The sequence below is a fragment of the Trichosurus vulpecula genome, chromosome 2, assembly GCF_011100635.1.
Source record: "Trichosurus vulpecula isolate mTriVul1 chromosome 2, mTriVul1.pri, whole genome shotgun sequence".
Classification (NCBI taxonomy): domain Eukaryota; kingdom Metazoa; phylum Chordata; class Mammalia; order Diprotodontia; family Phalangeridae; genus Trichosurus; species Trichosurus vulpecula.
Window position 1 is genome coordinate 252,055,408 of NC_050574.1, and position 22,861 is coordinate 252,078,268.

At 36.5% G+C, this 22,861-nt stretch overlaps 1 protein-coding gene across 1 annotated transcript in view; it reads right to left on the reverse strand.

Annotated features, from left to right (window-relative positions):
- The window catches only part of TMEFF2 (transmembrane protein with EGF like and two follistatin like domains 2), a 297,660-nt gene that overhangs the window by 59,246 nt on the left and 215,553 nt on the right, over positions 1–22,861 (reverse strand). Inside the window, exons 6-7 of the mRNA XM_036742671.1 lie at positions 6,134–6,282; positions 5,281–5,340 (exon numbers count right to left, since the gene is read on the reverse strand). Of these exons, the coding sequence (XP_036598566.1) occupies positions 5,281–5,340; positions 6,134–6,282 (209 nt within the window). The remainder of the gene's footprint in view (positions 1–5,280; positions 5,341–6,133; positions 6,283–22,861) is intronic.

Below are 22,861 nucleotides of genomic sequence, written 5' to 3' on the forward strand. Positions count from 1 at the left end.
AAAAAGAGAGAGCTTGATGAGGCGTTAATGTTTATGGAGGCAATCTATAGAGTCTGTGTTAATTTGCTATCCTAGTCACAGTAGACTGAGGACTGAATTTGGCATTTGGAACACTTCAGTTGAAATCCTGCCTCAGACACTTACTAACTGTGTGACTCTGGACAAGTCACTTAAATTTAGTCAACACAGCCTTAGTTTCCTCATTTGTAAAGAAGGCATAATAATAGCACTTACTTCATAAGGGTATTATAAGGAACTGAGGAGGTAACACACATAGCTTGAAGAGTTATATTACATGCTAGCTTTTTACTACTACTATTACTACTACTACTACTACTACTACTACTACCACTACCACTACCACTACTACTACTACTCTACTACTACCACCACCACCAGCAGCACTGCTGCTACTATTATAATCATTGATATGCTCTCCCATCTAAGAGTCCATTTGTTTCTTGAGAGGGTTTTAATCCTATATATTAAATACTCTCCACTGTTCTTCTAAATTCCTTGTTATGAATACATTTACACATGTTTCTAATGTTAAAAATTGAAACAGCTTGAAACATAAATCTTAGAATGTGTTTACTAGTCAGGGAAGTGGATTGTGTGACAAACGTGGAGTCAGGAAAACCTGAGTTCAAATCTGGCCTTTGACACTTATTAGCTATGTAACTCTGAGCAAGTCACTTAACCTCTATTTGCCTCAGTTTCTCCATCTGTAAAATGGGGATAATAATAGCGCTTACCACACAGGGCTATTGTGAGGATCAAATGAAATAATAATTGTAAAGTGATTAGCACAATGCCTGGCACATAGTAGGTGCTATATAAATGGTGGCTACTATTATGTTGGCCATTACAAAAGAAAAGACAACTATAAGAATGTAATGCTCTGCAGCCATAGGGCAAAAGAGACCTAGAACTCTCAAAGAAGAGCACAGTCACATGCCGTTTCTCTCAAAATGGCGACAACACTATTCTCTTAAGTGGTTTCCCTTCTCTTGGTTTTGGCTTCATTGATCAATAAAATGGGGATAGTCATTCTTGCCCTATCTACCTCTTAGGGAGTCCAACGAGGGGACTTACATTTCAGCTGATGTGATCCAAGTCATCTCGGGCAAATTACTTCAGCAGACTAATTTAATTCCAAATATATTTATTAAGTGCTCATGATATGGAAGGTATTGTGTTAAGTGTGGAAGATACAAAAATGAAAGGCATGGAGTTTACATTCTACTGGAGATGTGGGCAGAAATATACACACATACATCCTTTTGTATAAAATGAAGACATTTGGGTTAGATGATAGAAGAATTAAGTAGATCCTGAAGGGGTAGAAGGGCCAGACCCAAAGACTGATGTCAACCTTGAAGGAGATCGCTAGTGGAGAACTTTGGTACAGTAGAAAGAGTCTCAGTTTTGATGTAATTAGACCTGGTTTCAAATCTCAGCTCTTCCACTTCCTACCTGTGTGGCCTTAGGCACGTCACTTAATGTCCGAGGTCTTAGTTTCCTCATCTATAAAAATAAGAGATTGAACAAGATCTCTGCCCCCTCCCTTGAGATCCTTTTCAGCTTTAGATCTATGATCCTATGATCTCTTTCTAGCCAACAGTTTCTACCAATGGCTTAAATAGCAGAATAAAGGCAGATTAACTAAATTGGTAGATGACAGGAAGCTGGCTGAAACATATTTGTTCCATCAGACAGAGGGCCAGAGAAGGGCACACAGCTTCTTTTTAAGTATCAATTTTCCTTTTTCCCTCATTACAATGAATAGACTCCTCCCCTCAAGCTATTCTCCAATATTTATGTAATTCTCTTTTCATTCCATTAACATTAAGTTCTGCAGTCAGTCTCCCCTTTCTTAATATTTCCTTCAATTTATTTCAAGAAACATTTACAAGGCACACAAGCAACCATGTTCAATACTTGAGATGCAAAGTCCAAAATTAAATAGTCCTTTTCCTCAAGATGCTTATACTATACTCTGATATACTCTGATATACAATCTGACTTCAACTTGATTTTCTAGCCTTATTTCACATCAGTTTCATTCATGCATGCTGCCTTCTAGACAAATTGGACTATTAGCCGTTCTCCCAAACATACTCTGGAGCAGCTAGGTGACACAATGGAGCACTGGGCCTGAAGACTCACCTTCCTGAGTTCAAATCTGGCCCCAGACACTTACTAGCTGTGTGACTCTAGGCAAGTTATTTAACCCTGTTTGTCTCAGTTTTCTCATCTGTAAAATGAGCTGGAGAAGAAAATGGCAAGCCATTCCAGTATCTTTGCCAAGAAAACTCCAAATGGGGTCACGAAGAGCCAGACATGATTACTGAAAACTCTCTCTCTCTCTGTATATGTACATATCTCCTACCCTTAAAGTTCATATCACATACTTCCCAGCAAACAATAGACTAAACAAAATATAGTCTTTTCTTCCTAATATAATATAAACATGACAAGGACCAGTTTATTCATCTGTAAAATGAAGTAGGTTTGGCTAGATGATCTCTGTGGTCCATTTTGGCACTAAATCTTATTATTCTTTGGCAATTAGGATCAATTGAAATAAGTACATAAAGGATGTAAAACTCTTTAAGGCCCTCTATCAATGTCAGCTATTATTTCATAAGTGCTCACCAAGCTTCTCCAGTAGATGCCTTCCTAGGTGGCAGAGGCCAGTGGTTGCTCTGTTTGGCAGCATGACAGTTGTAACCCCTAGGCTGGGATATACTCCTCAACAGCCAGACATATATAAAAACACTAAAGAGGAATGTGATAGCTGACATAGTTTGGATGGAGGCCTCCAACTAGTATTTAAAACTAAAAAAATAGGTTCGGAAAACCATTTGGAGTGTAATTTTTGGTCGAATCAATTAAGTAATTTACAAACTTTGGCTCAATAAGAAACACTTATGCCTTTGGCCAAGTACTCATCACATAGACAGACTGTACTGACTGTTTACACACACACACACACACACACACACACACACACACACGTATATATGTACCTGTATATATGTGTGTGTATGTGTATGTGAATGCTGGCTATATAAATGCTGGCTACTATTATGTTGGCTAGATGGAAAATTGTTGCTGTTGGAGGGTACAGTTTACCTAATCAACATAGTACTGGGCATGGAAACACAGCTTTGTGCTCATTGGTGGATGGAAATTTTCCAGAATCACATTTGTTTCATTATTAGATGTATAGTTTCAATTTCCTTTTCTCATTACCCTCTGTGTTCTCAAATTAGAATGTTTAAGAATAGCGGATATTTAAACATAGTTTTAAGTTTTGCTTTTTACCTTAAGAATATTCCATTGAGATTTGTTAGATAAACAGGGTTTGGAACTTGAAGCATATGTACAGATAGGAATAACCTTGCCAGCTTTCTTTCACTTTTACTATGCTTAGTAACATAAGCACAGATTTAAAAAAAAGACTGAAAAAAATACGGTTGAAGTAAAAGCACAGATATCAAAATGCACAGATCCTGTTTTTGAAACCTGTATATTATTTCCTTTTGGAATCAAAATCAATTGCTGAACCTATCTAAAAATGGACTAAATGTTGTCATGCAATCAGTGGCAGCCCTGAGATAATAACAGCCTTGGCTGCTGGAGCAGCATTATTAAATGGCACACATATTTGCATTTTAAAATAGATCAGTCGAAAGAGTTCTTCATCTTACTGCCAAGACTTAAGGCTGAAATCTGAGTTTTCTTCTGTTTCATGCACTGACCACATTATGGAGAGTTCTGTGACCATCATATGCTACAAGGGAAGTCTGGAAATATTCCTTCAAGTCTGTCAAAGTAAATCATGCACAGGAAAAAAAAGGATTACTGAGTTTTTGTTTTTTGTTTTAGATTGATGAGTAAGTTACTCCCTAGATAGAAGTAGGGCACGTTTCTAGCATAATTCCCAAAATGTATCTGGGAGTTATTTATCCACTTAATCAGATGTCATATTTATGTTAAAATTCTTAAATTCACTACAGATCTAGTTTCAGGGCTTGTATTTGTATTTAGCTCAGTATTTCATATATAAAAATGCAGAAGTAACCTTTTTTATATGGCTACCCATGATAATCTTAAGTCCCTAATACGTTACAGGGTGCCATCTATATGATGACAGTCAGCCAAATGAAAATTAAAAAATTTGGGTGTTTCCAATATTGGGAGATTGTAGATGTAGATAAAACATAAGTGATTGGCTGAATTTTCCACTTTTGTTGTAGTTGGCTTTCTTTTTTTTGGAGGAAGGTGCATCTTGTATACATAACTATTAAAAAAAATTGTTAAAGCAGAGAGATCTTCAGAAAGAATGATTGGTTCCAACTATCCTGAAAGATAAGATGCACTTCATCTTTTGGATAAGTGTTGGCTATAAATTCAGCTGTAAATGCTTTACAGCTGAATAGGAACCCATGGCATAGCACATGTATATATACAACATAACTCATATAATACAGAAACATTAATGTCACTTTCCTATTTTCCATCCCCAAACATGGCTTACAAAAATACTTTGGCATAATTTTACAAAACCCTATGAAATTAGAACATTCCAGTAAATTCCCACTCAGATTATTCTTAAATGAATCTGGATATTAAGGAAAGTGGGTTAGAGAAAGATAGTCTCTAAATACATTTACATTTTTTATTTAAAATGCTTTATAAGCCTATATAAGCCTATAAGCTATGTTTGAGCTTGTAAATAAATTAAAGACATTTATCACTTTAAAAAATCGATTATACATACCTTATTAGCTTTGCATCTTAACTGAGGTGAGCTATATTCTATTTATAGAGTTTTCTGAGGACACAATTCTATTCTAGCCCTTTTATTCCAGGGAATAGCAAAACTATATTTTACAGTGATTTTTATGAAAAAAAATAAAAATATGCTACAGCATTTGCATATATTCCAATGTGCTGCCAAAACCTGCATTAATTTCCATTGGTGCCCATTAATTTGATAAATGTTTTGTCATTTGCAACATTTCTACTGTCAAAACAAGTTAATTATATCTTTTTGACATTCTTGACAATCGTTTTCAGTTGGGGGGAGAGGTATGTATCATTTGCTTTAATGAAAATTAACTATTGCTCATCAAAAACTTGGGGGATATAAGATGTGAATAATAAGCTTCTGACTGTATGAAATTCTTTCTATAGGAACAATGGTAAGATTTATTTCCCAAAAAAGTTCTATAGAAGGAATCATATGTGAATAGCTGAAATTGTACATACCTGCATAATCTGTTCTTGCAAAATGCCCATCTTCAGATTTAGTAGTGGTGGTGGTGTTATCTGTGGTTAAAAACATAGATAAAGATGAGGATTGGTTGATTGTGTTGGACAGTTATCTGATTTTAAAATTAATTTTTCTCTATGGCAATATCTTTGTAAAGCTAAGATATTTTTGTGACTATGATGCCAAACAGACTTCCAGTGTCTATCTCTGTTTAAACGTAACTAAAAGAATAAAAGAATTTTTATTCAATAATAATTTTAAAAGATTTTCTCAGGTCTATGAATAAGATATACAATGATGTCTGAAAGTAGTTCTGCTGTTTTTAATAAGTGAAACCTAAAGAAACTGCTGGATTTTAAGGGGAAAATGAGTAAAAAACTCTGTTTCTTAATTTATAACAAATGTGCTTAAATTATTTTACTGAATCAGTCCATGAAAAATGGCATATTATGACCTTAACTTGAATGCTATCAAATAAAATTATTTCATAATGAATCCAGAAATTTTTCCTGAAATAACTATTTCACTGAATGTAGAATTAGGTAATTAATGTTTGTTGATATGAACTGAATTGAATTGAATTAGTCTGTCATATTGAAAAGATAAACATGTGTTCATGGCACCATGAAAATCTAGTGCATATAACATAAGGAAAGATGCCCGTTGCCATAGATATGATCCCAGATCTCTAAAATAGAGATCATCCCCACTATTCTAGATTGTATTTTGTATATTTAGTTAGAAGTATCTTTTGGAAATGCAAGAGTTGCTTAAAAATGAAGTATCTTCTCTTATTTCAATCTCAAAGATTGAAAATTTCTTTAAAATGAATTTTGGTAGAAGCATTACCTTGACATCGACCCAAAGACATGACTTCAATTTTCTCTTGTTTCTGGCATGATGCCTCTTTGATTTGACATGCGTTATCATAAGATTTCCCATCAGAAGCGCAAAGGGGATTGAAGTTGGTTTGAGAGCAGTCAATGTTGCACACACACCTATAAGAAGAGAGCAAAAAGACTGTTACCACACTATTAAAAACACAAAGTAAAAGACACTTTTGCCACATTGCTCAAATGAATATTGGTGAAATTACATAGGAATATTCTGGCTATACTCTTGACTTTTCTATCTGAGATGAAAACAAACAGGTGACCAAAGTAAAAGGATTTAAAGAACAGAATGAAGCCTTAAAAAAAAAGGAGGGAGAGGAAGTCATTAAAATAGTACCATTGCAAAGTTTTAACGTACACTTAAAGAGCCGATGGTCATACCTGCAGAGGGTATAAGGTAGAAACGAAGCCCTGTATCTGAATACTTTAAGTGAAATCATGCTATTTTAACCTTTCTTTAATCAGATACAACTGGGCAGATTTAAGCTCCAGACAAATAGCTAAATACTTGTAGGAGAAAGCAAAAAAAGTTACTTATATAGAATGAAATTCAATATTCTTATTTAAAACAGAGAAGAAATATATTATCACACATTTAACAGAATTCATACTACTCTGGTTATTATCTAATTTTTAAGGGCAAACAAAACACGACTATTTAATAGTTATTTTCAGTCTTTTTTCCCCTGAATGTTTTGTTACTCAGCTTTTGCTTGATAGTGTCCTTGAATTAATCTCTACATGAGCAAGGAAAAGAGACCTACTCACGTTAAAGTCAGTTTGGTCTCTCCAATGACATTGTAAGTTGTTTTCCAGAGCAGTATAAATACTTCCTTTTTATTTCCATCAGCAGAGTGTGGGGAAACACAGCTAAATGGTACATTGAATGGAGCACTTGGCCTAGAGTCAGAAAGACTTGATTCTAATCTTGTCTCAGACACTTACTAGCTGAGTTACTCTGGGTATGTCTGCCTGCCTCGGTTTCCTCAACTGTAAAATGGAGGTCAGACTAGCACTCACCTCCAAGGGCTATTGTGAGGATCAAATGAGATTATATTTGTAAGGTGCTTAACAAAGTGCTTGGAACAAAGAAGCTGCTAAATAAAGGCTTCCTTCCTTCTAGCTTGATTCAATTCAGCAAACATTTATTAAACATGGTCTGGTGGATAGGGGTTCAGTTTTTTGTCAAGAAGCCTTGGGTTCCAGTCTTCTGTCTAATACATATTAACCGTTGACCATGGGCAAAATCTTTTAACTTCTCAGTGCCTGAGGCAACTCTCTAAGACTATAAAATAGAGATGAGTTGTGAATTTGATTAAGTGGAGGGTGTTTCCGTACCTAGATTCCTTGTAGTTGTGAAAGTACTGTTCCTCTCTCCTCTGCCCTCCCTACCCTTGCCTAAATATACTAGACACTGTCCTAATCTTCAGGGAATACAAAGACAAGTATAGCATAGTGCTTTACATCAAAGTAGCTTAGATTCTAGATGAAAAGATATGATAAATAATTAACAGCAACACAAAAGGGAATATGCTAAATGTTGAGAAGTAGCACAACAATGCTATCAGAAATTTGAGGAAAGATTATTTTCTGCTGGGTGCATCAAGGGAGGTTTCAGGGGAAGAGGGTAGATAGTGTCTGAGCTGGGCTTTGAAGGAAGTCTGGTGGGAAACCACATGTGGCCTGTAAGCAACAGGTTCCCCACCCCTGGGATAGTATTTAATTAGACTGAGATAGGGAATAGGTAGGGCATTCAAGGCACAGGGGGCAGAATAAACAAATGCAAAGAAGTGGGAAAGGGTGGCATAAATTCAGGGAGCCATAAGTTTGGAAGCAGGAACATTGAGTGTGTAGTTGCAGAATGAGAAAAGTCTCAAAAGGTACAAGGTTGGAACCAGATAACGGAGTACCTTGAATGCCAGGTGAAGGAAACTGGATTTAAGGAATAAGGATCTATTAAAGGTTTTTCAGCAGACAAAGATAGGGAGTAGACCTGGGAATTCACTGATATAGGGGAAAACGAACTTCCAGGTGAGGTGGCTAACTCCTTTTGTCTGTCCACTTCTATACAGGGAGATGGCACCTTCTCTGTAATTTGGAATCTTAGAGGTACCTAGAGCACTGAGAGGTTAAGAAACTTGCCCATTGTAACTCAGCCAACACGTACCAGATGTAGGATTTGAACCAAGGTCTTCTGGTTCCAAGACTAGATGTCTATCCATTAGGCCTCAAGGCCTCTCTTTTGAGCTTATTGCTAATATAATCAAAGCCATGCATTATTAAAACTACACTTATAATGGTCTGTAGGACAGATAGGAGAAAATAGAAATTATAGGCAAAGGAACAAACTAGGAAATGAGCAAGAATCTTTTAGTTGAATAATGCCTAGTACACAGTAGGCACTGAATAACTGTTTAAAGAATGAATGGATAAAGATATCTATCCCTTCAATGTCATTTTATCTTTTATTTATAAGACAAATTTGAAAAAAGATAAAATGACATTGAAGGGATGTAATAAACAAAAGCTATCTGGGGAGAGAGGGAGAGAAAATTTAGCTGAATCTAATTGGCTAGAATCAAGAGGTCCAAATTTAAAAAAAATCACTTAAATAAGTTTAAGGTGCATAGCTGAAAGCTTGCAAGGAAACATTGATGCTGTGTGTAAGGAAGGGAATCACAAAGATTTCTCAATTTAATCAACCAGAAGTATTGATTATTTCACATTAAGTGTGAATAAAGCCTAGACATCTCAATTTAATCAATCACCTTATCATATATAAAATAGCTATATTAAGCAGATAAGAATATCCCTATGGAATCCATCAATTAATCAATGAATGAAGATTGCCTTCCCCTTATAATGGGAATTCCTTAATGACAGGCACTGCCTTTCTGCCTTTCTTGGCATCTCTAGTACTTAGCACTGTGTTTGAAATATGTTGCTGTTGAGTCAATTCTGTTTGGTCATATTCTTTGTGACCCATTTGGGGTTTTTTTCCTTGGCAACGATACTGGAATGGTTTGTCATTTCCTTCTCCAGCTCATTTTACAGAAGAGGAACTGAAGCCAACAGGGTTAAGTGACTTGCGCAGGGTCACAGAGTTAGTGTCAGAGGCCAGATTTGAACTCAGGAAAATCAGTCTTTCTGTCTTCAGTCCTGGCACTCTATCCACTGTGCCACCAAGTCGCCCATGTTTGAAATATATTAAACACTTAATGAATACTTGTTAATTGACTGACTAATTAGACAGAATGTGCAAAGGCCTTGGTTGATTTTGAAAGAGAAAGCCATTGGATGGAATGGAGAGAAATTGACAGAAGGAATAGTCAGGTTGGTCAAAGAGACTCAATCACACTCTGTGGGGTTTATATAAAGCCAGCACTTGGTTTGCATTCATGTATCTGGTACTGTAGAGGAGACTATAAATGTGGGAGGTTCAGAGAATTTTGGACTTCTCATTGAAGTCCTAATGGTATCTAGGCACATAGATGACAATAGAAAGCCACTCTAAGCCTAGAGGAATTTTATGAGTAACCCCAGTAAAAGGGGGGAGGGGGGAAGGACTTTCAACAACTACGAGCTATGAGCTGCACCTTGACCACCCATGCTCTGAGCTTGAACCTACTTTTTTCCCAGACTCTGTATAATACTTTGTGGGAAAGTTTGTTACAGACTTTAAGATATGGATGTTTTGTACCAACTGTCCTTACTACATATCCTTATTAAATACCCTTTTCTAAAATCTAATTAAGTCTGGCTAACTAATTGATATCTACTGTTAATTAATGGAGAAAGGCACATGCATGAGGACTTGTGAGCTATAATTCTAGAAAAGCACTCCCTCAACCCTAGGGGTTACCCCTAGAACCTTTATTGTAGATGTAGTCTTTTACTTCAAAGGATTCAACCAGGCAGTGTGAGTGGGAGAGTAGAAGAATAGCACCAGAGCACATGCTACATGTATATTTATGTAGACTACACTTAATCCTTTGATTCACCTGAGTTTGTTAGTCTCTTGCAGAGAGGTATTTTCCCTGAGGCTTTGCAAAAGAAATAATGAATGTGCTTGCCTTTCACTTCTGTGTCTTGGGGCTGTGATTCCTCTGTGGCCATTCAACTTACTGTCATAGTGTCCCAGACAGTGTACTGATTTGGCTGGTGGATTCATGGTAATTAAGTCCCTTTCCTTATAGTTCACAGAGGAACAATGGAATCATTGAGCTGAAGAGTGTATGTGGGCAATTATTAAACACTTTCAATGATGGTTATGAGATGGTGGAATGAGTAGCCAAGGGATATTGGAATTTCCTCATGTGGAAATTTTAAATAAAAGTCAAAGCAGCCATCTAGCTAGAATGGCTCAAGAATTATTCTACTTGAGGATAGGGAAATGGGGTATATGGTTTTTACTTCTATCACCATCTACTCCTTAGGGTCTTTGTAAAAAATGAGACCTAATGACTTCAGATGCTGATACAAAAATGCATAAATGATGCTTAACAATCAAGATGAACTGAGACCAGGTGAAGCAAATGTGATCTATGTGTATCTTTGAGATTTGGTCAGATGTGATTTACTACAGGAATATGACTCTGGAAGGGACTACGTTATTTAGAAGAAAGATAATATTTTAAAAAGTAGAGTGGTTGGGTTCATAGATTGAGAGATGGAAAGTACCATAATGATGGTGATCATCAAGTTTAAACTCTTCATTTTATAGATGAGGAACCTGAATTCCTGAAAAAATCATACAGGTGTCAAATTGTAGAGAAAAGATTTGAACCCAGATCCTTTAACTCCAAATAGAGTGTTCCCTAGCTCCCCCAGTATACCATGTGTGGGTGTGGGGTAGGGAAACTAGTATGGTATATTGAGAAGATGTACTCAAGAAGGAATATAGGAACCACAGGGAGATTCATGATGTAGGACATTTGGATGAAAATCAGCAGAGGCAGAAGCAATACTATAGGCCACTTGAACAAAAGGAGGAACTAGATAAGGAGATTAGGATATAGACATATATCTGGCAGAGATGAGAAATAGCTATTGTGGGAGTTTCCATTTATTCAAACATGCTGGATGTCTCTTCCAAACACAGAGCATCTAATAATTTCCTGGATTGTTTTGTTGAAAAATTTGTGCTTCCAAAAGAGTAGAGGAATAAGCTATTCTTGACCTCATTTTTATCAACCAAGAGGAACTAGCTGCAGAAATAGAAATGAAGGGAACCTTGGTGGGAAAGTGATCACTCTAAGTGAAGCAGTGGAAACTGGGCATAGCTTAGATTTCCCACTGCAGTTTTCAAAGGGTAAAAAGAAAAAACAGGTAGCACCCCTCAGCTTAAAAATTCTGTAGGGGAATTCAGTGTAGAATACATAGGAAACTTAGAAGAATTAAGTTCTTAAGATGCCAAGTAAAAAGTCAACAGGTAGGAAAAAGAGAAATTGCTTGAAGGGATAATAATCGATGTACAGGAATCTCACTGAGAAATTCAGTTTTAAAAGGACACAGAGTAGATGGAATCAAGGACAAGTTAGGATGAGCACAAAATCATGATAGAATTAGAAGACAAATATCAGGAGTGTTACAGGTCACAATGAGTGGATGCTTAGAAAGAAAGCTGAAGATAACAAAAAGCCTTTTTTTACATTAACAAAAGAGAGTATAAAAAGAGGGTAAGGAAAGAGGCAGGGCTGCTGCTTGGAGTGGGTAGGATGCTTGTAGAGAGAAGGCGCAGTTGTTCACGTCTTATTTTCCTTCTATGTTTTCTGCCAAGAAGAATGACCTTTGAACTTTGAAAGTATAGAACAAAAGCTGGCAAAGAGAGAGTCAAATTCTAGATAAATACAGGGATAGTGTAAGATGAATTGCATTCACCTGGCTCAGGGTGATGAAAGACTGAAACACAGGAATACTGAGCCATTGTTCAGTGGTCTTTGAAAGACCATGGAGAACAGGAGAGGTACCACAGAACCAGAAAAGGTAAGTCTCCCAATTTTCAAAAAAAAGTGACTAGGATAGAGTCAGCACCTATTCGCTAGTGAGGCTGATTTTGATTGCTGGTTAAATTTTAGAAAATATTCTTAAAAAGATGATTAGGAAACATGTAGAAAAGGAAGTGGTAATAAACAGTTAATGCGACTTCATTAATAGCAAGGGATACCAGATTAATCTCATTTCTGTTAGTGACAGTTACCAGACTAATAGATAATGGGAAAATTGTAGTTATATCTTATTCAAATTTTAGCAAAAGCATTGGAAATGCTTTCTTAGAAATCTTGTGGAGAGGTGTGGGTTAGACATCAGCGAAGTTAGGTATATTTGGAATTGGTTCAGTTGTCAGGCTCAAACAATAATTATCAATGGTTTGATGATTCATGTTGTAGTGTCTGAAGATTCTGAAAGCCAGGGTGATTCCTAGTTATGCATCTGTGTTGTAGTCTCTAGTAGAATATTAGTTCCTTGAAATCATTGTTTAATTTTAGGCTTTGTATCCCCAGAAAAAGCTTGTATCCCCCAAACAGAGCTTGCACATACTAGGTGTATACTAAATGTTAGTTGAATGTAATGAAATTTTCTCTTAGCTTCTGTATTTCCAGATCAAAGAACCCTCATTTAAAAAAAAAAACAAATGTCTGGTCAAGAGGACTCATGGGTCAACACAGAGTGGATGAAAAATACACTTTCAATTCAATGACAAGCAGCTGGATAGAGAATCCATTAATCCATCAACATATATCTTGGACAGGCATTGCAAATGGACTCTGAACTGGTCTCAGAATTAAATGGGAAGAGTAGAGCAGGATGAAATTCATTTGGGGAATTAAGTGGAACTTTCAATGAGCACAAGCTGCTCACTGTTTAAAATGCCCATCATTTTAATACCAATATTATACTTCTAATGCTATGTGACTATGAATAAAGAAATGCCACAATCTCAGAAGAATCAAAATTGTAGGTCACCCAAAGAAAATCAGAAAGACATATAGTGGAAGTAAATAGAATGTGATTGGTAACCAGATATGATTTACTCATGAGAAATAGCATAACAGACATGTGCGTAACTGAAAAGGAGGTCATACAAAGAGAGTGAGGTATAAATGATGGACAGCCCAAATACTATGGGGCAAAAGAAGTGCATTGACTAGACTGCCTACGTAGGATTTAAGGCATAGCATGGCCAATAATTGCACAGGATAAGAGGATACAATTTGGTTTGTAGTCTGCTGTGGTAAAGGGAATACCCATGGAATCAAAGAATATCCTATTTGGAAGTGATCTCTAAGACCATCTAATCCATCAAAAGAAGAATACTTTCGAAGTTTCCAGTAGTGATCATCTAGAATTCACTTGAAGGCTTCTCGTGATGGGGAACCACTACGTTTTAAAGTAGCCTATCACACTTTTGGAGAGATAAAACGTAATGTTCTGCAATTTCTGATTTTTATTCCTACTTCTGTCCTTTGAGACCAAGAACAAAGCTAATGTTTAAATCCATATTAAATCCTTCAAATATTTGAAGTCAGGAAGGATATGTCTTCCCTAGCTCTTCTATTTTCCGGGTTAATATTCCCCAATTCTTTCAACCAATTCTACATGTCACAGACCCAAGACCCTTCACCATCATGGTCACCCTCCTCTTGATAAAGTTGAGCTTGGCACTATCCTTAGAATGTTGTGCCTAAAACTGAAAATAATATTCCAGATGTGGCTTGATGAGGTAAGAGTACACTGAGAATCTAATTTCTGGTCACTATGCCTTACTTAATGCAGCCTAAGGTCACATCAAGTTTTGGGCCTCACCTGTCTTATTAATCAATTGCCTGTATATGTGTGTGTGTGTGTGTGTGTATGTGTATGTAAATATGTGTTACTTTAAGTTTTTTGGAGGTTTTATTACACTATCTCACTTTTAACTCATATTGTGCTTATGGGTGACTAATCACCTAAATCCTATTTTTAGCTGAACTAGAGTTGATTCATGACTCTTCCATTTTGAATTTGTGAAGTTGATTTTTTTTTAAAAAAACCTAGATATAGGGCTTTGCATTTATTCCTATTAAATTTCTTCCTATTATATTTGTCTCATCATTCCAGACTATCAAGATCTTTTTAAGATCTTGTCTAATATTTTAGCTGCCTATCTTAATTCTGTGTCTTCTACAAATTCAGTAAGCAAGCCATTTATGCCTTCATCCAAATCACTGATAAGATATATGAGGAGAGATCCCAAGAACAACTCATTGCGGATATCTTTCCAAGGTGACACTAAGCCATTGAGAATGTCAAATCAATCAATCCATACTAAAGAGATAATAGATCCATTCAAACATCAAAGAATTTGTTAAGTATTTGTTTACATTACTTGTGAGACATTCTACACTTATTCCTGCACTCTGGATGGGCTTTATACTACCAGAGTAATGAATCAGCATTAATTGTTTAGAGCAAGGCTCTATAGATTGTTTTATCTACAATCTCTGAATTTAAAAAAATAAAATGTATTTTTCCAATATTTTTTTTCCATGCGTAACATTAACTTCTAACTGTTCAGGATCTGGTAGTTTTTAAATATACATGAGTGTGTGTGTGTGTGTGTGTGTCGGTGTGTGCATGTGTGTGTATATTTACTTAAGTATATATTTTTATCACTGTGTGGAATAGATTTGGGGGTTTATTTAATCATATTAGGAAGTGGGAAGGGGTGGTCATTCTCTTCCCATGCCACTTCCCTAATTCCAAATTTGCTGCTCAATTTCTATTGAAATTTTTGAAAATCTCTCTCTGAATATTAAAAGGATTGTAGGACTAGTTGATATGCTTAGACAATGAGGGAATGATAGGAAATCAAAGTTGTGTTGAGGAAGATTCTCTTCTGTCTTTGGATAACTTAAAGCCTGGAAAACCAAGGGAGAATGTGTTGACCACTAAATGACTGGAGTTTCCTTCTTCATTTCATTATGGCTCCCATCTATATGCCCTGCACTATAAGAACTGGGACAAAAGGTTATTTGCTCCAGGAAGCAATACCCTACTGGCAGTCTCAACAGCATTACATTCCAGTTGGGAAATATTAAGCTATACTAGTCAAGAGAGTCTGTAGTTTTGAAGATATTCACATGTAGAATTTCACATACAAACATAATTTAGGCACAATAATGGCATTTCACTGCTATCAGCCACTAAAAAATGTAAAGAGGGCTCTGATAAAAGGGTGATAGAATTGTTGTATAGCATAATAGTGAAATTGCTGGTCATACAGCACTTTGGCAATTTATGTAAATTACTTTTTTTTCTTTTAGCCTTCTATTTGGAATGAAAAGCAGGATTTCTTTTTAAATGGAAAATATCCCATCTTGACTGCTTTTGGCAAATAACTATATTATTATCCATTCTGATAGGAGTAACTTGTTAATTACAGTATGTCACCAGTATTTTATGTGAACCAAGGGTTTTAATGCTTAGGACCACATAGATAACTTCAAGGATTTAAAAAAAAACAACTATTTTAATTTTTGACATTTTGACATGGCAACTACATAGATCTTATTTCTTTTAAGCTGCAAAAGAGAAAAAAAAAACAGGCCCATTTGAAAATAATAATTTCTAGGGATCTGTATGTGAAAATACTACAATTGGGAAACTCTTCAAAGAAAATTAACATTGACTGAAAACTTTAGCCATTTGAATTGAGAGGGGGAAAATGAGACATAGGTGATGATTTTTAAGAGCCCACTTGAAATAAAATACAATAATAACAGGTAGAAAAGATAACATTCAAGACACCTCATATGCTTTTAATTCTTTCCCATATTTCTGAAGTGCTATTGGCATTGTGCTGCACTTGTTTTGCTGCTCCAAGCCCAGACTGTAATGAGTTAAGTCCAGAGGTGAGAGGATCTCCTGAATGGCCCAGAATGCCTCCTGCTCTTCTGGAGTGTTAGGATGCTAACCCTGTCAGGTAGCTAATTACTAATTCATATGTCTGGTTTGTGGTTGTCCTCTAATTTCATTAGATTTCACTTCATTCATTAAACATGGCTGTCATTTATTTCTCTCCCAAGGTCCTTGATTTTGTGTCCCTTCAGTATTTTGACCATGTGACAAGACCTAATCATTTAAAGAACTCCCAGCACTGCAGCAGTCAGGCAGCTTTTATGGTTTGTTTTGGAATTTGATTGTGATGTCTCCTGAGCCTGTCTATCTCTGGGGTGATTATGCAGGCATACTCCTGCCTGGCCAATAAATGAGGTCAAAACTGCTGTCGGTACTCTCAGTCAGAAGCATAATGGATAGTCTGGATTATATTAATAAAAGTAAAAACTGTGTGTAGCTCTCATTCAAAAGACTCCAAACATTAAAAGACAGTAAAGACCCTTTGCTCATTAACCCTCACCTCACTCTTCAGAAAGTAGATCAAATAAATGTTTTCCTATGTGCAAACATAGACTGCCCTACTTTTTTACAGAAAGTTGTTATGTATAAAGATAAAGCCAGGGATCAGATGCAAAGTGCTTTGAAGAGTTAGATAAATGATACAAAAGTCATAATTAAGCGCTGAACTAGAAGGTATTTATTCAGTACACAGTGAGCTTGAATTACTGTTGTCAACCTAAGAGGAGTATGACTGTACTTTCTGAAGTACCTCAGGTGGCAACATCTTCCCACTATCCCCATGTAATGTTAATACAATTTGAAGATCTTTCCCATCCATTAATAGGCCGATGTGACCTATCTGAGTCACATGAGTCTGAGTCCCATGGAAGCCTGAATCACATGAGATTGTGGTGGGAGGAGCTTGCCAAAGGGGTGGAGCAGGAAGGGGAGGAGCTAGAAGGGGTGGAGCAGGAAGGGTGGAACAGAGCTGAGAGGAAGTGAGACAGAGCAGTCAGAGAGCTGGGAGAGAGAGACACACAGAGCAGCAGCTAGCATGAGTGAGAGAAGGAGTGATTTTGCCCTTGTTTGTGGGAAGGCCATAACAGAGGGAAGGCTGGGGGTTGGTGGTGCCCCCTGCATTGATAATGTATGTAGATTTCTTTGTTGTTATGATGGATTTGGCTTTCTGGTGTTGGAATAAATGTTTTGGTTTTGCCTTCAGTGAAGAGAGTCTGTTGTATTTTGTGATTCAGAACTACACCAGCATATTCATAGCAGCCACAGCTGTGAGTATCCCGCATTGGCGCTATACTCCATCCTGGGAAGATTCTCTAAGGCTGTCTAGGCTTGTGAAAACTTTGCAGTTTTTTTACTTTAGTCACTATCCTAACTGGGTGAGTAGGGCCTTTTCATTCCTTAATCATTTTATTCAATAAGTACTTACTGAGGACCTTCTATGTGTAAGGCATTGCTTAAGACACAGAGTTAGAACAATAGTCCCTTCAAGAAACTTACAGTCTAGTTGGGGAGATGAGATATGTTTATGTGCACGAATATTCAATAATTAAAAAGTTAAATAATAGATTTTTGCTGTTACATGGCAAACCACTCTAGTATTTTTGCCAAGAATACCCCAGATGAGGTCACGAAGAGTTGGACATGACTGAATGTCTAAACAACAGCAATAACAACCATTACACTATACTTTCTAGTTACAAAGTGCTTCATACAGTTTAGCTCACTTGACCGTCTGAACAAGCTATGGGATAGGCAACAGAGGTATCATTCCTATTTTACAGATGAGGAAATTGAGGTTCAGGGAAGGTAAAAGATTTGCCCCAGGCCACTAGATGGATAAGTGTCAGATCCAGAACTAGCTCCTAGAGTGTCCATCAATCAATCACTATTTATTAAACATCTACAGTGTGCTGAACACTGTGATAGGTTGAGAGGATTACAAAGATGATCCCTGTTCTCAAGGGGCTTACTTTCTATGAAGTCCAAGTCCCCACCTCCTTCTATCCCACTGGCACTGAATAACCATAGAATGAGGAAATAGAATAGTTGTCACAAGGTAATGATGCACCAAGTCAATGGTAGGAACAAAAAGTACTATGAGGTCAAAGGAAGGAAAGAAAGTACTATGGGTTAAAGTGGTTGTGGAAGGTTTCACAGAGAAAGTGGGACTTGAGGAAGATGGGTAAGATGTAAATATTTGGCAAATGGTGAGTGGATGAGTTTGGATGGTTAGAAGGGTTATATAGAGAATCAGTGGGAGTTATGGTTCAAACATTCCACTGGAATTAAATATGGAGGAGGTTGAATTTCAGGCTAAAGAGCTGGAAATTTATTCTGTGGGCAACAGGGATACATCAGTGGTAGTTGGTCAAGGTAATGATATAATGGAAGTGATGTCTTAGGCAGATGAATTTCTAGGTAGCTTATTGGAGAAATATAAAGGGGAAAGAATGGAGAGAGGCAAGCCCACTACCATTTTTAAGAGTGAGGTGATGAGGACCTGTACTGGGGTAGTGTCAGTGGGAATGGAAAGAAGAGATGCATGTGAAAGAGATTAGGACTTAGTAGTCCTACTAAGACTTAGTAGTAAGACTTAGTGGTAATTTAACAGATGTGAGGAAATTGAGTACCAGAGAGTGATTTGCCCCAATTCAAACAGGTTGTTAGTGATAGAGGAAGGTTTTGGTCTTAGGGCCTTTGACTCTAAAGTGAGTACTCTTTCTGCTCATTAGGAGAAAAGCTCATTGTGAGAAGGCTAGCCACCAAGTGAATAAATCACCAGGTAATTTTTTTTGCCATAGCAGTGATTTTGTCCTTTCTTTTGTGAAACACATATTTACATTTTAATATTTCCAGGAAAACAATTGTTCTTGTTGAAATACATTTTTAAGTATTTCAAAGCAAATTCCTCTTACACAGAACATGTTCTCTTCTCCATAAGCTAAGATATAAAATAAACTAAAATACTGAGTCCTACTGGGCAGTGCTTAATAAACACTAATGTTTTACAAAGCTTTAAAAAGCTGTATAAAATGTGGGAAAGAAAACAAATATAATAAAATTTAAGGGAGCTTTTCAAACAGAAAAAGTTCAAATATGAATCTTATGTGAGATTTGATTGAATTCTTGCGTTATATTTTCCTTGCCTTGTATGTGGTGCTAAAGTCTTAAGAGTGTTTCAATGTTTTCCTTGCAAGGGTTTATTCTTCACTATCCAGTGAAGTTCCTATTGACTTTCCTAAGCCTTTGATAGGTTTTTGATGCACAGGTAGAGGAAATTCAAGCTCTAAGTAATAAAGGAAGCTTATTTGGTTCATCATTTCAACAGAAACTGTTGACAGATGACAAAATGAAAACAACTAATTTCAGATGATTTGCTGACCTTTGATACAAAGCAGTTCTCAGACTTTTTGGTCTCAGCACCTCTTTACACACATAAAAAGTATTGAGGACTCCAGAGAGTTTTTGTTTATCTGGGCTATATCTATTCATATTATTGCGTTAGAAATTAAAACTGATAAATTTTAAAATATTTCGCTTTTAATTCACTTAAAATAACCATAAACATATCATATGTTGACATAACATTTTATGAAAAAATATTTTTCCAAAAGAAAAAAATTAGTGATATGAATGGAATTGTTTTACAAATTTTTGGAAATCTTTTTAATATTTGACAGTAGGAGACAGCTAGATTCTTGTATCTGCTTCTGCATTCTATCTGTTGCTTTAGTTAAAGTATATCAAGAAAATTGAGCCTCACATAGATATGTAATTGAAAAAGGGAGGAGTATTTTAACAGATGAATAATGTCTTAATATTATTGTGAAAATACTTGTCACCTTTTAGACCCCTTGAAAGGATTCTGCAGACTTTACTTTGAGAATCGCTGAGGTAAAGGAATGAACATGAGGCTTTTTTTAGTTTCTTTTTTTAGCATTTCTTGATTACTGTTTATGTATTATGTTGGGTTTACACTTAGAGACTTTGTTACTTATGGTATTTCCCCACTGGTGCATATAAAATTTTATGACATAATAATTTGGTATGAAAAATAAAGTATTGAGTAAATTATGTTGGCAATGAAATATCTCCATTCATAAATCATTTCCTGTACCAAATTACCTCCCTCTTCATGATTAGATGATCATTTATCTCTCACATGCTCATATTAAATGAATATGTAAATTCTAAGAAGATATTTAATTTAAAGTTGCTTTTGAAATCACACAACAATATATGCTATTACAATATGGTACCTTAAATTTCATGTGCTGTATAATTTTTTAAAAGTAAAATACCTATGCTTTGGTTAAATCACTGAGCTTTATTAGGTGAAATCTCCCCCTCCTTCCTCCCACCTGATGTTTACTTGTGAAACCTATTGTTAAATCAGAACTGCAGAATTGAAAATTGGGAAGGCTCTCAGAGGCCAAGGTCAACTTTTGTGTAGCCAAGAGTCACTCTAAAATCCAGTGATAGGAAGCATATTACTTCTCAATTCAATTGATTCCCCTTTCTGATTGCTGAAATTTGTGATGATATTTTGCCTTACATCAAGCTGAAATCTACCTTTCTGCAATTTCTATGTAGTGCTCCTAATATTAATTTTTGGGGTCAAGAAGAAATAAATTATGAATATCTTTTCTGCATATAGCTCTAATATCATCTGCATATGACTGCTACCATGTTCCCCTAAGTCTTCCCTTTTCCTGGCTAAATATCCCTAGTTCAGTCAATTTTACTTGTACAGCAAACCCTTTCATATTACGGGTTGCGCTTCCTTGGATGCTTTTTCTATCTTATCTATTTCTTTTCTAAAATGTGATGACTAGAAGTTAACACAGTGGTCTGGTTTGAATGATTGGAAGGGTTGTATAGAGAATCAGTAGGAGTTAAGGTTCAAACATTCCACTGGGATTAAATATGGAGGATGCTGAATTTCAGGCTAAGGAGCCGGAACTTTATTCTGTGAGCAACAGGGGTACATCAATGGTAGCTGGTCAAGGGAACTGATGTCTTAGGCAGATGAATCTACTGGCAGCTTATTGGGGAGGTTGGTGCTAGTCTTTAGCAGCAGCATGATGTAGCAGAGAGAGCTTAGCAAAGGAGAAAGAACACTTCTCTGGGTCTGGGTTTGCCAACTCAATAGTTTGGTACCCTTAGGTAGATAATTTCACTACTCTGCTTCATTTCCTCCAGGCATTGAGTTAAGAGGTTGTAATAGATCTGGAAGGTTCTCATAATCCTTTTTTTAATTCCCTTCATGTTATTATTGATTCTCTTGAATAGGCAGTTGGGGAAGTAGAAAGAAGAATAATCTGAGCCTCAGCTTCTTCATCCATAAAACAGACATAATAATACTTGCATGATCTGTCTTCCAGGGTTTTTGCAGGAAAAGTACTTTGGATACCTTTAAATTCTACATAAATGTGAGTTATCATCATCATTACTCATATCCACCCCCTTCCTTTCAGAACAAACTGTCACCTCTTCTGTTCAGTCCTTGCTTGTGCCTCTACCAAAATATAACATTTTTCTTTTTCTTTTCCCTATTCTAAAGTTCTTCTTACTGACTTCAAAAATGAAAAATACTACTTCATATCAAAGTCAGTCAATAAGAATTTATTAAGCACCTACTATGTACCTGGCACTATAGTAAGCACTGGGGATACAAGGAAAGGCAAAAGATAATCCCTGCTTTCCAGGAGGGGGAGACAACTTGCAAAGAAATATGTACGAGCAAAATATTTGTTGTTCTGTCATGTCCAACATTTTGTGACCCCATTTGGGGTTTTCTTGGCAAAGATACCAGTATGGGTTTGCTGTTTCCTTCTCCAGCTCATTTCATGGATAAGGAAACTGAGGCAAACAGTGTTAAGTGACTTTCTCAGGGTCACACAGCTAGTAAGTATCTGAGGCCAGGTTTGAACTCAGGAAGATGAGTCTTCCTGACTCCAGGTCTGGCGCTCTACCCATTGTACCACCTAACTGCCACAAGCAAGCTATAGAAAGGGTAAATTGGAGACAATCTCAAAGGGAAGCCACTAGCATTTAGAGGGATTGGGAAAGGCTTCCCGTAGAAGGTGGTATTTTAGTTGAGACTTGAAGGAAGCCAGGGAAGCCAGGAGGCAGAGATGAAGAGGAAACACATTCCAAGAATAGAATGACACCAGCGTTGCAAAGATAATCTGCTATGATCACATAACATCTTTTATCATAACCTTGGATGATTCCAAAGCATTCTTTTGATCAGTTATGGATAAGTCTTCTCTTCCTGCACACTCCTCCACAGCCCTGATGACCTCCTACCATCACCCATCATGCTCTAGTCAGGCTGATATGCTCACTGGACCACACTTTTGCCTCCCCTTTGCTCACTGGTTTACAGCTACTTAAGGATTTTTTTTTTGCCTCTAAAATAGGCTAGCATTCCTAATTTCCTTTATTATTCCTGATTTTGACATGAGATGTAGATGCTGCTCCCAGTTTCCTCTTGAACATGTTCTATGTTGTAAAACAGGGTGTTTGTGCAGATGGAGCAAAGACTCAACAAAAATACATGAAGTGTTCTTCCTTCCAGTAGCAAATTATATTATACTGAAATTGACATTGCTTTTAGTGAATAACACAGTATCTTAGATATTTAGTAACTGTGATTATGGGTATGTCACTTAGCCTTCCTGAACCTCAGTTTTCCCATCTGTAAAATGGGGAAAAAATAGACCAGTAGAATTGTCATAGGTGTGTAATGAGGCTGAAATGAGATGATAAATGTAAAGTGTTT